The sequence below is a fragment of the Hakea prostrata genome, chromosome 7 (genome assembly GCF_041222555.1).
Source record: "Hakea prostrata isolate BN-2017 chromosome 7, UWA_Hpros_2, whole genome shotgun sequence".
Classification (NCBI taxonomy): domain Eukaryota; kingdom Viridiplantae; phylum Streptophyta; class Magnoliopsida; order Proteales; family Proteaceae; genus Hakea; species Hakea prostrata.
In genome coordinates, this window is record NC_142606.1 from 10,932,456 (window position 1) to 10,951,051 (window position 18,596).

Below are 18,596 nucleotides of genomic sequence, written 5' to 3' on the forward strand. Positions count from 1 at the left end.
TTATTTAGAACAAATTGCACTAACACCCCCAAAATAGAGGCCTTAAAGCACTTACACCCCACTTTATGTTTAAAAAGTACATAGACCTGCCAATGGAGGAGTAGTAGGATGGTTAAGAACCTGCTTCTCAGTGGAGAGGTCATGGGTTCATCTCCTACCGGCGGCATATGTAATATCCCTATCCCCATATATAAAAAGCGCATTTGTACAAAAAAAAAAGAAGTACATAAACCTTAAACTTGGATTTTCATTGGATATATTTGTCAATTTATCAAATGAAAATAATTAAATCACTATTTATTTTAAAAAATATTCTTATAATAAATAGTGTTTGAAATGTTTTCAGTGACAAATTAAACAAATATATCTAATGAAAATTCAATTTTGGGATCTCTTTATTTTTTAAACATAAAGTGAGTGTCAAGACTTTAAGGCCTCCATTTTAAAGGACCAGTACAATTTGCTCTATTATTTACGGTCTGACCGGTCCAACCATTCCGACACCGATACGCAAATCCATGATTCAAATGAAAGTCTTGAACAAGAATCTTTGTTGCAATCTACTGGCAGATTCTGGTTGCTAGAAGGGTTAATATCCAATACATGGCCAGCTAAGCATCTACTTTGCAACACCATGTGTTCTATCACTTCTATGTCGGGCTTATCATTTTTGATAAAGCGGTGGACCTCGTAGACGAGTTTTCCCTCTTATTATTTTAATGTTATTTTCTTTTGTGTTTTCTTAGCTGGACTTATCAAAATTTAAATTCCGAGTGAGTAAGTCATTTATAATTTTGTCTTCAGTCAATTATAATTTTGTCTTCTTTCATGATTATCATGAATTGCTGCATTCACTGAAAGTAATAGAGCATAACTAATAAGACGGACTTCATGATTTTTTATTAATAATTCATTATTTTGCTCAGCCACAAGGAGGCATGAGATCAATTCAGAATATTTCTTAAAACCCTTTTCAAGATATTGATGTTGTAACTTGTAACAGCATGAAAAGTTGAAAAAGTTTTTTCTAAAAAATCATCATCAGTAACATTTTCTCCACGTAATTTCAATTAAGAACTAATTTTAAGAACCGCAGAATTGTACTCGCTTACCGTTTTAAAATATTGCAACCTCAAGTGCATCCATTCATAGCGAGCTTTATGTAAGATTACAGTCTTTTGGTGGTCATACATTTCTTTTTAATTAATCTACAATTAAAGTGTATCTTTTACAGTCAAATATTCTGCTTTCAATCCTTCATAGAGATGATTACAAAGAAAAATCATGACATTTGCCTTATCTTGATTGAATGCATATTTTTCTTTCCTAATTGCATTTCCAAGACCTTTAACGTCAAGGTGAAGAATCTCAGCATCAAGGACCCATGACAAGTAATTCTTGCCCGTTATATCGAGGGCCACAAATTCCAATTTCGTAAGATTTAACATGATGTAAGCTAATATAAAAGATAAAATCAAATTTTATGTAAACATTAAATAATAAGTGCATATTCTAATATTCGAGGTAATGAAAAATAAAGAGAATGTTTGAACATAAAAACTAATATGAAATGCTCACAATTACTTCAAGTGGAATCGTGCTAATAACGTATTATAAAATAAAGAGAATATATCAGAGATAAAGAATAAAACTAGAACAAGATCGATCAAAACTATCCAATGAGTTGAGTGTATTATATATTTATAGTAGAAGTAACAATCTTCACTGATATAGAAATATCAAAGTCTACAAAGAAATACAATATTTGATTATTGCACACAATAACATGTTGATATGGAAAGATAGATTGTCGTACAAGATAGAAGGTGCATAGAATGGAAATATTGACTACTAACATTGTATGTTGAGATCACTGTAATATTCAATTAAGACGGAAAAACTTCAAGATTAATGAACAATCTTACCAATTATATTATAGTGATTTAAGCCTCAAAAGTTAACATACCAAATGTAGTTAGGAAAGAGTATATAAATAAAATAATTTATGGAAACAATTTAAATTATAAAGGGATTTTGTAATGGAATCTTCAAAGTGAACGGTAATAATTCCAATTATGTCCAAATGATTTAGGCCTCATAAAGTAACATGTTAAATGTGACTAAAAATGATAATTTAAATGAAATAATTTATAGAAAATAATTCAAATTTATCAAATATTGACATTAAATAGATAAACAATAAAATTTGGCCTCAAACTTATTTAAGGGCATTAATATCCTTTATATCTCTTTTGGATATTAATGCCCTCAAATAAATTTTGAAAATTGTTACCATACAGGAAAAAAAGTTTTTGAAAATTTGGAACGCTGCCTTTGTTAGCAGCTCTTATTATAAAAGCTTAGTGTGCCATAGACTAGCTCGTCAAGGTTTCTCAAAAAAGGAAAAAAAAAACATGGAATATCACAAGCATTTGCTATTTGGCTGCGTTCTTGCTTTGCTTTTCTTATCTGAGGCCATGGGTAAGTAGTATCTCTTCTACTTAATTCTATTTTGTATCAGAATTTTTTTCTTCTCTTCTACTCAAATCTCGTGTATATATATATTTGTTAATATATTGATTTTTTTATTTTAATTTTTTATTTATTTTAAATTAAAATTTTGATCAAACTGTCTTACACCATTTATTTAATTAATATATTTCTTTTATGCTTCTATTCCAGTGGATCCGATATCAGAAAAGAGAAAAGAAATCATGGATGGTAACATTGTGCCTGGAAGATGGTCACAAATAAAGTGTGATACTGAAAAGTGCGACTCCGACGGCGTTTGCAATCAAAGTTGCATTTCAAAGGGATTTGAAAAGGGTGTGTGTGGAAAATTTACTAATGTCGGCTGTTGTTGCATTACTGGATAATAATATTCAATAGTTGTGTTAATACAACCTAAAGGGGGTGATTATGTTATATCTAGTGGATTATCCCAAATTATCGGTTTAATTACAATTTTAAAATAAATCGAAGATTTAAATGAAATTTGATACTATCAAAGCAATTACAACACAAGAATTTATAGTCTTGATCTTCGACTTGATTTTGTGCAACGGTCTTGATACTAATCTTGACTTTGGATCTTTGTCTAAGATGGTTTGAATTAGTCTTGATCTTGATTCTCCGATGATTCTTTGATTTGGTCATATTGCATCGATATTCACTGTGGTGATGAGCTGGACAATACACATCTAAATTGAATCATTAGTGAAGTGTTTGTCATCATCAAAACTGATTGGAGGCCAATGTGGCAAATGTTGACATGGCATTGCTTAACAAGTTGATTTCCTTAAACACGTTTATTATTTGCTTAAGTTTTCATTTTTTATATTAATTTCTTTCATTTTTTCAGCTTTTTTCTCTTCTCACATGTGAAATATCACTATTTGGCCCCCCTCAATTTGTCATCCCTATTTAAAAAATAAATCATCAATCCCTATTTATTCTCCCTTCTCTTATCTCTCACATCTTTTCTTCCTATTTATTCTCCTTCTATAAATGTGGATTAAGGAAAATTTTGAAAAAAAATTATTATTAAATATTCAAAATGCCATTTTTTTTAATTGATGCTTTAATTTACCTATATCTTGTTGAAAAAAATATCATTATTAATAATTTATCTATTTTTGTCAAATATATGTGGGCCCCACAAAATATATGTAGGCGTGCTTCCCCAATCTGAACTTTTATTATTCGGCCCCCCTACTATTGAATCCTGGTTCCGCCCCTGCTCACAATTACTTCGAGTGGAATCATGCTGATAACGTGTTATAAAATAAAGAGAATGTATCAAAAAAAAACTAGAACAAAATCAATCAAAACTATTCAATGAGTTGAGTGCATTACATATTTATAGTAGAAGTAGCATCTTCGCTGATATGGAAATATCAGAGTCTACAAAGAAATACAATATTTGATTATTACACACAATAACATGTTCTTAATATGGAAAGATAGATTGTCACCCAAGATAGAAGGTGCATAGAATGGAAATATTGATTACTAACATTGTGTGTTGAGATTACTGTAATCTTCAATTAAGACAGAAATGTGAATCACCAAAATTGCATATTGAGATGGTTGAATTTTTCAATTGAAAGTATTATCTATTTGGGGGTGATGGATACCCACAATCAATACTATTTATAACAGTTTTGAAAGTTTGAAATGTTGTCTTTAATCACCAAATACTAACATTGTGTGTTGAGATCATATAATCTTCAATTAAGATGAAAATATAAATCACCAAGATTGCATGTTGAGGTGGTTGAGTTTTTCAATTTAAAGTATTAGCTATTTGAAGGTGATGGACATCCACAATCAATACTATTTATAACAATTTTAAAATTTTGAAATGTTGCCTATAATTAGTAGCTCTTATTATAAAAGCTAGAGTGCCGAAGAGTTAGCTCGGAAAGGTCTCCATAGTTAAAAGAAATGGAATATCGCAAGCATTTGCTATTTGGCTGCGTTCTTGCTTTGCTTCTCTTATCTGAGGCCATGGGTAGTAGTATCTCTTCTACTTAATTATGCTTTGTATCATAATTTTTTTATATATATATTTTTTAATATATTAATTTTTAATCTTATTTTTTATTTATTTTTAATTAAAATTTTGATCAAACTCTCTTACACACATTTATTTAATTAATATATTTTTTTATGCTTCTATTCCAGTGGATCCGATATCAGAAAAGAGAAAAGAAATCATGAATGGTAACATTGTGCATGGACAATGGTCACGAATAAAGTGTGATATTGAAAAGTGCGACTCCGACAGCGTTTGCAATCAAAGTTGCATTTCAGAGGGATTTACAAAGGGTGCATGTGAAAATTTTGCTAATGTCGGCTGTTGTTGCATTATTGGATAATAATATTCAATAGTTGATTTTCATAAATAAAAACCTTCTCGTTTAAACTAAATTTATTTGTCTCTGTTTCTCAAATGGAACTACTACTCACAGGTACGATAAAAAAAAAAGTAAAACTAGAACCTCAAGGGGGGCTCAGTTGATAAAACACTAACTATTTCATGTGGCACATATGAAATAGTAATCATTGTTCGTTTAAACACTTTGATTTTCCTTTTAACTCCAACCACAGTGCGATTATTCGTTCACCCTCGACTCAGTTGTGAGAGCACCTTCCTCTTCAATTACTTCTAAAGGTGACTCACTTGGTAAAATACCAACTTTTCTATATATGAGGTTAGAGTTCCAAACCCCAAGGGTGCGAGACGAAGCCCCACCTTTATTTATATTATATGCAAACAGTTATTCACTGAGGAGTAAGGCAAGATACACATAAACTTGTCCGGCAGGACCTCAATTCTAAAATTTAAAATAATTATTATTAGTATTAGTATTATTATTAAGAATTAATATTGTGAATAATTTTTATATTTGTGTGTATAGGATACTATGGTCAAGATTAGGAGGAAAATTGCATTAGATGAAGCTTTTATTGTAAAGAAGTATTTAATGGCATTTATATCTCTTTACCTCAAAAAGGATATATTCTTTAAGGTCAAATCATATTATTTACAATTTTACCCTTGATAAGGTCAAACTATATTATTTAGAGCAAATTGTACTAGCACCCTAAAATGGAGGATTTAAAGCATTGACATTCCATTTTATGTTTAAAAAATATAGAGACTTCAAAATTGGATTTTCATTAGATATACTTGTCAAATTTATCACTAAAAACTGTTAAATCACTATTTATTTTAAAAAATATTCTTATAATAAACAGTGTTTGAAAGGTTTTTGATAACAAATTAGACAAATATATCCAATGAAAATCCAATTTTAGGTCTCTGTGTTTTTATTTTTTATTTTTATACATAAACGGGGTTAAAAAATCAAATCAATTTAAAGAGAGCTGGTCAAACAAACGATCTACTTGAAGGAATTCCTCTATAACCTGAGGGGGTTTCTGAAAGAAATGCGTAGGAGACTCTAATGTTGTTGTTCTCTTCCCATCCAATCGACAACCATATTTGCTTCTCTATTAGTGAGTAATCATGATATTTCCATGCAAATCTACTAATTTTTGAATTGCTACAATAATCCTTGTCATCCTTTCTTGATTTTGAGCACTCAGTTTCAAACAATCTATTGGGTTTATGTGCTTTTTAAACATAAAGTGGGTGTCAATTCTTTAAGACCTCTATTTTGGAGTGCCAGTGGAATTTGCTCTATTATTTACAATTTGACCGGTCCAACCAATCCGACACCGATACCTAAATCCACGATTCAAATCGAAAGTCGTGAATAAGAATCTTTGTTGCAGTCTACTGGCAGATTCCGGTTTCTAGAAGGGTTAATATCCAATACATGGCCAGCTAAGCATCTACTTTGCAACACCATGTGTTCTATCACTTCTATGTCGGGCTTATCATTTTTGATAAAGCGGTGGATCTCGTAGACGAGTTTTCCTTCTTATTATATTAATATTATTTTCTTTTGTGTTTTCTTAGCTGTACTTCTCAAAATTTAAATTCCGAGTGAGCGAGTCATTTATAAGGGTTTGGAGTCAATAGGAAGACTTGTTCTTGATTTCTTGTTGATTCTTGTATAGATCTTAACTTCCCTTAATTTTCTGCAACCAAAATCGAAATCTATGGCGAGAAGACCAGACGAAGACTATGATTATCTCTTCAAGGTCGTATTAATCGGAGATTCCGGCGTTGGCAAATCTAATTTACTCTCCAGATTCACCAGAAATGAGTTCTGCTTGGAGTCCAAATCCACAATTGGAGTCGAATTCGCCACCAGAACTGTCCAGGTATAATGTATTTTTAGTATATGTCACTCGTCTTCCTCCGCTCCGTTGGATTTGAATAGCGATTTGTAGTCTTAAAAGTGTATCAGATTTAATTGCTAGTTCGAATGTTTGGAATTTCTGCTTGAATTTTGTGTGATTGTGACTTTACTAAATCAATTGCTGTTTGCGAATGAGTATGGAATGGACAGGGAACGGATTTTGTAGATTCACTACTTCGATTTATTACTGCAACCTTTCCTTTTCCTTTCATTGTGGATTTTAAATCTGAAAGCAATACGCTATTGTGAATATCGTATCGAGATCCAGTTTTATTTCGTAGAATTCGTAAATAAACTGAATTCTATTTAATTTGGTTTTTAGTTTTTATTGAAGAAAACAAACCTTACAAATCGGTCTCATCTTTTCACAAGAGATCACCGGCGTCGTCATTCATTGATAGGTTGCCTGGCACCGATAAGATTTATGTTTTGAGTATTATTCCAATCAAGACTTGAATCGTAACTTGATTTGATTTTTCACCATTTGTTTTAAGGATTTTCTTTTTCTGTTGTTGATTGATATGCTTTTATTTCTTGGTACCTGGATTTGTTATTGGGTTTTTGAGAACTCTGGGAAGTGATTGAAATCTTAAATTCCTTCATTCTGCATATGATTTTTAGCTTTGCTATTATTAACTGTTCTTTCCCTTTTATTTTTTATTGCTAGATGTACTTCAATATATAAGTCAACTAGATTTATAAGATCTGAGAAGATGAATTCCTTTCTGGTTTTGCAATTTATTTTTCATTGTTTTTCTGATGTTGTGGATTATATATAATCTCGATGACCAGCTACAGACCACTGGTAATTTAGTCACCTTAGTGTACTTCACCCACGATCCACGATATTGTCAGTTCATCGTCATGGTATTAGGAAAATGTAATTTGAAAGACACATAATAAAAAATATAAAAAAAAACTATTTGAATTTGTTCTCAGAAATGTATTCAATTAACCTATAAATTGAAATGTTGGAATATGTGGAACTGTAACTGAGACGAATTTATGGGCATATGAGCCTTTTGTTCACTATGTGAGGATCTTTCTCTAAGTTCTTCTGAAGTGAGAAATGCGATGAGCTTCTCATTGTCCTTTTAAACTTGCGTATATCACTTGATTTTTAGAATTAGAAGAAATATCATACCATCTTTATTCATGAACAACAAAACACTTGTAGCTTTATGATACATTTCCATTACGCATAGAGAAGAAAGCATAGCTGGATAGCCTGGTCTTGACATCCACCACACCATAACCACAATCTACATAATTATGCAATTGATGAAATAATACATATAAGGCTCACAACTACCAAGTGCTGCCTGCATCCACTAATACCAAAACCCCAAACTGTGACCAGGTACATCTTCGCTTTTATCCTGCTGCCTTACATCTAAGAACATAGGAAATCACAATGCATCAATAAGGTAGACAACTGGATTTGCAGGGGCTCCTCCCTTTTGATCTTTACAGATTCCACGCTTAAGTAATTATCCTTGCCCAGTTAAACCTTGATTCAGTTATTCTAGTTTATGATGCATGTCTCTCTGCCAGTCCGCCCTATGCTGTATTCTTAATTTTAAAGGAATAACAAACTATTGAGTAAGAGATAGTTCCAGGGTACAACAATAAAGTTCTTGGTAAATATCTCAGTCTTAGCCTCAGCCTGAGCAATCTGATTCTAAGATTAAATAGAAAACAAGGACGATTGGCAGAAAAGAAGGAAGATACAGTCTCATACAGGAAGGATGCAAAACAAATTCTTGGCTGAACCACTCCATGTTTAGCAAGATCATTAGTATTTTGTTACCTTCTCTTGATCTCCATTAGAAGAAAACATTTTATTGGGTGTCCAGTGAAAGACATGCTTGGGCAAATGTGTGACCCACCACTCCAAGTCCATCCCTCTTTCAGCATTTAAAAGGACTTGGATGATACCTTGGGAAATACTTAGCCAGTGTATATTGACTTTCAGCACCTTCAAGCCTTCCTCTTCTGCCTGGTACTTATTTCAGGGTTCGCATGCATGAATCTCCCTTCATCATCTCATGATGCTGTTAGCTCTACTGAATACATTTTCGAATAAAAAACTGAGGAAAAGCACAGGTGCATAGCCTGGTGTTGACATCCACCACTGTCACCATCACCAAAATATACATGTCTCATGCTATTCATGAAATAATATAATATAATTGATCATAGTTAAATATAATTGAGAGTTTCTTGTAATTGTCTTAAATGATCTTACCCTGTAAGTAATTGGCATACAAACATTAGAAAATCTTATATCATGTTTACCTCTTAGAAATAAACAGTGGTAGATTTTTCAACATCTTCTCATTACTTGGGAGAAAACAGAGTCTTAAGGAATTGGGTATACTAATTTTATGTAATGATCAAGTATCTCTGTTATCTTCCTTTATTAGTATTATTTTTTGTGTTGTTTTGTTGTTATGTCTTCAAGAGAATCTTATTTCAGGATTTGTTAAAAGGAGGAAAAACTAACTTTATTGGTCAACTGTTTCCTGAGTAGGTTGAGGGGAAGACAATAAAAGCACAGATATGGGACACTGCAGGGCAAGAGCGATACAGAGCAATAACCAGTGCCTACTACAGGGGTGCCCTTGGAGCACTTTTGGTGTATGATGTTACTAAACCAACAACATTTGATAATGTTAGTCGATGGTTGAAGGAGCTGAGGGACCATGCTGACGCAAATATTAAAATCATGCTCATCGGTAATAAGACCGATCTGGAGCATCTCCGAGCAGTGGCAACTGAGGATGCTCAAGGCTTTTCTGAGAAAGAAGGTCTGTCATTCATTGAGACTTCTGCACTGGAAGCCACAAATGTTGAGAAGGCTTTCCACACCATCCTCGCAGAAATATACCGGGTAATTAGTAAGAAGAATATCTCCTCTTCAGGAGAACCTGCACCCACAAACATAAAAGAAGGGAAAACAATAGATGTTTCAGGATCAGAGACCACCACCACCAAGTCATGCTGCTCTTCTTCTTAAGGGTGATTTCTACTTCTGTTTCATTTGGGGTTGGGGGTTGGATATTATTCTGGAAAATTGCAGTTTCAGATGAACCGGTTCTATCTTTGCATGGATTGTTCTTATAGGAGTGTTTGCATGAGGTATTTTTGAAGTTTTTTCTTTTTGAAATTTTAGTGTATTTTTTGTTCATTATCTCAGAAACAGATGGAGGTATTCAGATTTTACTGCATGAGTGAAGAAACTGTAGTCTACGAAACTTAGTGTTGAATTGGCAAATGAGCCAAGTATCAGCACATTCTTTCGACGGCATTACTGTACTAATTTTCTACTGAAATTCTTAATGTTTCAACACCAATTGTTCACTCTATCTGAGTGTATACAAACAATAGCACTGAACCACCACCACCCATGAAGTACATCATTTTGTTTATCTCATTCATCGGTAAATTAAAAATTGTAAGTAGTTTGCCATCCTTTTTCTTTCCTGCAATTGCCAAACTATGCAGTAGGCAATGGTAGGCGACCAATGTAGTTGACCTAAACAGCTTTGTATCCTCATTTTAGAGTAATTCTTCATCTACAATTCAACAACTCAGAATATCTTATTGTGAGTAGCTTGTAATAATGAACTTCAAGAATTTGGATCCTCCATTTCTTTTATGCTGAGAATGTTCTGAGAATTTTCCTTTCCATTTCAAGTGTCCATTAATTCTAAAAGACTTGTTTTTTAATAATTTTTTTCACCGATTCAAATCCAGAGGTCTTGAAATTTGGCGTGTCAGATGGAACTTGGTGCCACTTGACCATCTACATTTGAATGATTAGGACAATGGAATAGAAGCTCTCATGCATGAAATCAAGCACTGGGTTGGTTACCAACTCTGCAGTAAAACAAGAATTGTAACAGTGAAATTCTAACTTCCAAGTTCAATGATATGTTTTTAAGGTGACGAGGTAAACAGGAATGATAGCAATGAAAGAACACCCTCATTTATGAATTCAGGTAAAATACCCAAAGTAGAAGCTGGAGAATTTCGCAAAGACATGCTCAAAGGCCATCACTTACACTGCCAAACAGAAAAAAACAAACATTTTTATGTTGTCGTCTTCTTTCGAAGGCACAAAACATCCAAGAAATAGAAACACTTTGTAGTTTCCTAAGCTGTCATTGCATTGCCCCCACTTTATTTACAACTGGGATTCATCATAAATAGCCTCTAAGCTCCACTCCCCACCCACTTGTGCAGGAAGCATATAAGAGTGCTCAAACAACAACAATATTGTGAACTGAAAATTCTCAAGGAATGCGAAAGACATATAGCACTCAAAACAATTAGTAAGAAAAGTCTAATGAAGCCAATGGAGGATTAGTGGAATAGTCGTGTGTTTCACTTCTCACCTTGACAAAAGTGGCCCAGGTCAGGTGAGAGGTTTTATTATATGGAGAGGCACTTGGGCTAGATCAAATCAAGGTTGTAGAAAAGAAGGGACAAATAAGGGGATGAGGAAGAAGAATATCTAGATTCTGGAATTATGATTTCATGTCCAAATGTGAAATATTCGTAGGCAACATTGCCGCGTCAAGGTACCTGGCCAATACATGTCTGTTTTAAAACAGACAAGGCGCAGTGATGCATGTTGAGTTCATACAGTCGGCTGTCACTCTCCTCGTTCATAATTCTTGAAGAGGTCTAAGAATGGAATGTGGTTTTTGTCTACCAGAGAATTTTGAATGTCCTACTACCCAAAAAAGAAAAAGAAAAAAGAGAATTTTGCACGCCTTACAGTCTTGAATGTTGCATATTAAGACAGCACAATGCTGTGCATTAAATGCGCAGCACTTAGTTGGAACCCAAATAAGAACAGATCTCAATGCCGCACATTTAATGCCCAACATCTGCTGCCAACCATCGAGACAGCACTAAAGTTGAACCCCAATAAATATGCGTGAAGAATGTGGGTACCACATTTATTTTATTTTTATTATTTTTTTTAATTAATAATTAATATTAAATCATCTATTCTTGATAATAAATCCTTTTGGGATCCTGTTCAGTATCAAATTCCAGTATTTACACGGGAGAGTTAAGGTTGACAACACTATTCAGATCAAGTTGAAGAGGATTCAAACAAGGCAACAAATAATGTTCAAACATATTTACCAAAGATCAGAGATTAGCAGCTTCATGTATGAGTATGAAAGAAAATTACAATAATAATTGAATTGTTTAACCACAGCAGTTGTTTTTCTGCTGAATTGGTTGCCCCTTCATTTGGACGGTGTTCGCTGGTTTCTTGTTGGCACTGGGTTGGTTACCGACTCTGCAGTAAAACAATAATTATTATAACCGTGAAATTCTAATTTTGAAAGGTGAGATGAAGTAACCAGGAACGAACGATTGATATTTTAAAGAATACTGATTTAATCTTCCAAAAACTCCAGTGGCACCTGGGGACACACCAACCCAACTATACAGAATTCTTTAATATTGAACTACAGATTCCTGAATCCTGATGTTTAAAGTAGGAGATACAATGTCAAATGACAAATCACTTAATCCAAATGATGGAGGACTGCAACCCAGGCCACTATGAAAAAGAATCAGAAAAATATAGCAACACATAAGTAAAATTATATAAATGAATGGCTATGTTGTTTCTTTTCTTTCAAAGGCATAAGACATCCAGGGAATCTCATAGATAACAAAGTTAAATGCGGTGTCTATTTTCATGTCAAGTCCACCACAGGCATCATCTTAGGCTTTTCTAATTCATAATCTTAATTGTCTTTTCTGGATATGATAATTGTGCCCCTTAAAACTCATCTAGAAAACTCAAAACAGAATCAAAGATTGATTTTCAACACCGCCGACTAAGGTATCACTCAACTTATTAGAATGAAGTAAAAAAGATAGAGAGGCACTCATAACAAGAAGTAAAAAAGGTGTAACTATAGTTTACCTTTTCTTAATCTCAGCAGCCATGGTCAAGAAAGCCTGCTCCACGTTAATTGCATCTTTGGCACTAGTCTCAAGGAAAGGAATCCCAAGTTCATCTGCAAATGCCTGCAGTACAAATGGTAGAGTCAGAATAAAAAAACTCAAAAAGCATAAAAGTAATAGCTACTGGACAAAGATAAGACAACAACCAGCATAGACTATAAGTCTATAACCACACCGTGTTCATAGTTACTTGATTAGAAAACAAAAAGGCACCCATAGACGAAGGAATAAATAACAAACTTGTTATTCTCAAAAGCAGCCTAAAAAATATTGAAAAGGTGCATGGTTGAAAACATGTTCACATTTACACAGAGACATACATTAAGCATTTTTAAGCTCCACTACTCACATACAATATTCTGCATAATTCTTCATAGGTTTATCTAAATATGAACAACTAAATTCATAGGGAAAAACATAGAAGAACAGGAACTTGGATTACATATGCATGAAATTCGTTTTTTTAACCGTGGAAGAAATAGCTGAGAACAATATATTCCCACCATACATATCTTCTTTGCTTTAACTTTTTGTGGTTTACCCCCAAAAAAAATACATATTAGAGAAATTAACAGAATGTGTATATTTTTTGCTTTTTCTGGAAGAATACTTTGGTCAACATTCTGGCCAGTGAGAAACTCCAAATATTTTGTCAAAATAAGTTAACATGTAGTCATGTACTTAGAAATTGTAGAGTTACGGAAATAAGGGAACCATTCAAAATTACGGAAAATTTAAAAGGAAACTTTTTGCACAATATAAAAGCCATTAACAAACACTCATAACCAGTATACTGTGAGCCTAACTAAACATGCATTGTCCCGTTGCTCATGTTTGACAGTAATTTATACTTATCAATAACAATGATATTCATAAGATCTGTAAGAAATTATGGAATTTATATGCACTTTGCTACATGTGATTCTCTCGATCTTTCTGTATCTTGTTGAGAAATTATTAAATATTATTGGTGTTTTACACCAAAGCATATGGAAAGTCAATACAGTATATACAATATATCAAGAAAGATTTAGTTGTGTTTATTTAATATAAACTATTAAAATTGTTTGGGGAGAGAATTAACATCAACACAGATTTCTCACTTCACTTGGGACTCTCACTTAACAAGGTTTCTATCATAACTTCTCCTAGGATGTCCTAGATACCAAAAAAGAGTAGATCTAGACTCCTTGTAAAAAGTACACTGTAATTAAACGAATCCCTTTATAATTGGGACTCCTAACCTAACTGAGACTCTTCAATAACTTGTACAGAACTAAACCACGTTAAAAAATAACAGTAGATTTGGGATCTGAATAACATACTGGATCTAACAAACCCTAATTTGACAAGCAAAATTACCCGAATTGCCCCTAATCTTGCACAATCTCCTATAGGGCCATAGGATGTTGGGCTATCACCCTAGGCGCTGTTTCAGCCCTTGGTGTGGCCCTCGATCTGATTCACTTCAGGTAAAGCTGAGTTGATTATGACCCAACCCAACCCCAAAGTGGCAGGATCCTTAAGCAATGGGTACACTCTTTTAACTAAATGTTTTCTTTGTAACCCTTTTACTACCCAATGAAATATCTCTTTCTTTGGGGAAAAAAGGCAGTGAGAAAATAAGGAAATGTCAATTTCACTTGGATTCTAACAACTACATATTCTGAACAAGAATGGACTAAATTTAGCCTTTTAACAGCCGTAAGATCACAACAAATTACCTTTGCAGTTTCTGTATCCACAACCTTCTCGTTAACCAAATCACATTTGTTTCCAACTAGAAGCTTGCACACACTGTCATTTGCATATCTGTCTATCTCATTTAACCACTGCTTGACATTGTTGAAACTCTCCATCTCGGTAACATCATAGACAATCTGTTGAAATACAAAAATAAGTGAAAATCTATTAACATGTACTTAAGTTGAATACAACCAAAACAACGTGAGAAACCACCCTTGCTCTTCTAACCTCAAGTCAAAGCTATTACCCTTACCAGATACTTGCACAGTTCAAGGAGGGCCACAAACCAGCTTACTCACAAACCGTTGTAAGTGTAATATCCAACCATAAATCAAATTTAATGGCCTAGTTGAGTCAGAAAGACGAATGCTAAGTACCAGGGAAAGTTTTACTAAGGGACCAGCTTTTCTTCTTCTTCTTTTTAAAAACAGGGGAATAAAATTTATATACCAAAAAAAAAGAAATGGAAAAGGAATAAGCAGTCCTAGCAGCAAGTAAATAAGGTTATTAACAGTATGGCTGATTTAATATAACCTGGTAATAACCAAAAATGCATTATAAAGTGACAGTGTAACTTCAAAAATATTTAAATATATCAAGAGGATTTTATTGTTCGCACCCATGTAGATGTCAAAATATTATTATCCTTTACCTTTTTTCCCCTTTAGTATAACGCACTTTCTTATTAATGAAGGTTGATAATGTCATTTCACATAAAAATGAATAATGTAATGAGTCAATTTTTCGGAAAAACCTTTTTAGCTTTGCATTACATAACTATTGAGAGTAAGACAATGCAAAATTAAAAAGTTGTGCAAGTCCTAAAAGAACCTATAGAGGCATCATTCGAAAAATTAAACAATAACATGAATGGCCCATATGGAAGGATATAATTTAACAGTTTGTTAGGGATCTGAATTATTCACCATGGAATTCAGTATACATGAGATCCCATACATAAGCTCATGGCTTTTCAATTTTCATAACACCAACACATACATGAAGATGATTACCCCGCAAGGAAAAAAAATACAAAGATAAAGATAAGGCAGCAGCAAAATGTAGATAAGCAAAGCAACTAATTCGAAGCAGAAACAACATGATAACTGGACAATATTGCAAACATAACTAATTAGGAAGAATTCCATACAATGATTCCATGTGCGCCTCGGTAATAACTGCTGGTTATAGTCCTGAACCGCTCCTGCCCTGCAGTATCCCACTACAAAAACACCCAAAAAGACAAATTTCAAAAGGTTACAGGAGAACATGATCAAGCATAATATAATGATAAATTCATTTAGGCTTGGATCTTTCTCACAATAAATGAAATACAAGAAATTAAAACAAGAGAATGGAGAGCAGATTGATCTCCAACCAGGGAAAGAAACATCAATTGCAACAAGACGGAAAACATAAAAATGAACAGAAACAAAAAAACAGAGTTCATTTTCCTTTTTTTTCTTGTTCCATGCAAAAGAAGAAAAAAGATGTGAAGCAGGCATCAGTCAAAGCCTCTGAGCATCCCATCTAGCATCCAAAGTACAAACCATGATATGTTGCAACTGTCTCCAGGAGCACACGAATGGTAGACCAAAGCCTATTTATTTTATCCCTTCATTCTTTCTTCTTGTTCACCATTTTAAAGAGCTTCATGTACATAGTCAACCCAACATAAGAAATACAATACACTGACACTCTCCGCCAATATGAATTAAGAATAAAAAGTCACATACACCAAACATCCACCTATCACCCACTCCAATCCTGAAGATACATCCATGTCATTAATCAACAATACATGGGAAGTGCTTCCTATGGGAAACATGGGCCCCACATCAGGCCTATGGGAGTGCTTGTGGAAGCATCAAGTGCAGGTGTTATTTCACATTTCGTTGGTAGTGAGAGGGGAAGAATAAAAATATAACGTTGCAATCTTCAGGTAATTTGTCACTGATGATGTAAAACTGCACAAGTTCACTAGTCCAGAAAGCAGCAATGAACTGTTTCTGTGGAGTAGTCAATAAACACCAAAATTCACCTGAACCCCCAAGTTTTACAAAGGCAAATTTTATAGGAGCTGAAATCATTTCTGAAAACACAAATCCAAATAGATTCTGAAAATTTTGAGATGATAAAACGCACCAATGGCTGGCCAGCATCAGAAAAACTAGTTTCTTAGGCTAGCATTTGAATCTCCGTTTGAGACATGAGAATACAGTACCATTTATGTGTTAGATGATTTAATATAATTATAACCTCTGCATAAATTTCTTAGTTCTAAAAAATGAAACATTCGCTAAGATTCGTGCAAGAGAGCAAAAAATACATAAAAACATCAGGTAAAACTTTGCTTCAGAATCTAAATTTACAAAACGTAGCGAGAAGCGCTAATACAAGAATAGAACCCAATTACGATAATTGAAAAGTCAAATCACTCACAATTTGCAGCTTGATAGTCTTTCCATCTTGTTCCACCGTCCTAATTTTCTGCAGCAAGAGAAACAAACAAGAATTTTCGTAAACATTAACATCATTCCATAATCATCGACATACAGAAAAAGAGGGGGGGGGAGGATAAGAAAAGTAAACTCACAAAATCAACTCCAATTGTACTGATGTAACTGTCAACGTATGAATCATCCTAAAGACAATAGAAGGACCATTTCAGAGGTGGTTAAAATACCTCAAAAGTCAAACCCAATACAAATTTCTATACTACAAGATCTATAAAGGAAGAAGCTCTTCATCACAACTTACTGCGAATCTCAGGAGAAGACAAGATTTTCCAACAGAAGAGTCTCCAATTAAAAGAAGCTTGAACAGATAATCGCTGCCCGAAACGAAAAACCAAACAGTTTAACATAAAAATTAAACGGGAGAAAAAGAAACAAAAGGTGAATATAAAGAAGAGATAGAAGAATCTTACTATTCAGTGCCCATTCTTGAAGATTTCGATCAGGAAAGAAATGCAGAGAGAGATTTCTTCTTGCTTAGGGTTTGCTTTCGGTTTGGTTTAGTTATGAAGCCAGACGAAAAGGCTTTTCTTCGCCTGTGAAGTGTTGTTGTTGTTAACAGTTGTTCCACCTTTTCAGTTAATTTTCATTATTTAAATATGCTTGAAAAAGATGAATATACGCCAGACGAGTTCTTTCGAACCGTAGAACGACAGATTCGCGAAACGGCGATTTTTGGCCGAAACCTTTTCGGTTCGGTTTAAAAAAAACTCGCCAACTGCCGCCGAAACAACCGAAATTTGGCGATATGGTTTACCATAAATTCGGTTTACTCGGTGTGAAATTACTATTTTGCCATAAACTTGCCGATTCTTTATAAAAGCCGGTTAATCGAATTTAATGTGGTAACGTATTAACGAGGGAATGGGAGTTGTGATTGTACCATTCTACCCATTAGAATATTGGATATTCTGATATTGGAATCTTCTCATGGTTCTAAAGATTTGGTCTCATTAATTATATATTAATTAAAAATATAAAAGTATAATAGAAATCGAAATAACATGCGTGAAGTTGTGGTGAACAGGGTGTGGATTCAACTCCCGCTAAAATATATATAATATTCTCATTTCTTATATTAATATAATATTTTCTTTATATCAGAAAAAAAAAAATGTTATGGGGTGCCACACAATTTTTTCTTTATAATTTTTATTCTTTTTTAATTAATATAAAATCAGGGATTCTATATATAAATCTTAACATTATAAGTTTATTTCTCACGTCTTCTATTTTGGTAATTATAATATAGAATTTTTTTGGTAATTATAGTGTAGAATGCGTCTCCCTGTATGTATGATATAATTGCATACCAAATAGGATTGGGTTTTTTATTATTATTATATTTTTTATAGATTATTTATTTATTTATTAAAACGTGTTGCATTTACGAAATCTGGCTTAACTAGGTCAATCAAACATTAATAAAAGTGGGTACTCTTTCACACGATAAGATGAGTCTTCTTCACCAAAAAACGAATACAACTCTTTTCAC

At 33.4% G+C, this 18,596-nt stretch overlaps 2 protein-coding genes across 2 annotated transcripts; one reads left to right on the forward strand and one right to left on the reverse strand.

Moving 5' to 3' along the window:
* The first annotated feature begins 6,495 nt into the window (after nt 1–6,495).
* On the forward strand, nt 6,496–10,265 carry LOC149009713 (ras-related protein RABA2a-like). Its single transcript, XM_089160482.1, has 2 exons — nt 6,496–6,798; nt 9,370–10,265. The coding sequence occupies exons 1-2, from the start codon at nt 6,634–6,636 to the stop codon at nt 9,853–9,855; spliced, it is 651 nt and encodes a 216-aa protein (XP_089016608.1). The 5' UTR covers nt 6,496–6,633; the 3' UTR covers nt 9,856–10,265.
* Nucleotides 10,266–11,857: 1,592 nt separating this feature from the next.
* LOC149009714 (ras-related protein RABD1-like) lies at nt 11,858–17,671 on the reverse strand. The gene is made up of 8 exons (XM_089160483.1): nt 17,515–17,671; nt 17,346–17,418; nt 17,182–17,229; nt 17,028–17,075; nt 15,736–15,807; nt 14,564–14,719; nt 12,799–12,902; nt 11,858–12,159 (listed from the first exon to the last, which is right to left on the reverse strand). Exons 1-8 carry the CDS (start codon nt 17,526–17,528, stop codon nt 12,066–12,068), a joined length of 609 nt encoding a protein of 202 aa, XP_089016609.1. The 5' UTR covers nt 17,529–17,671; the 3' UTR covers nt 11,858–12,065.
* Between the last annotated feature and the right edge of the window lie 925 nt (nt 17,672–18,596).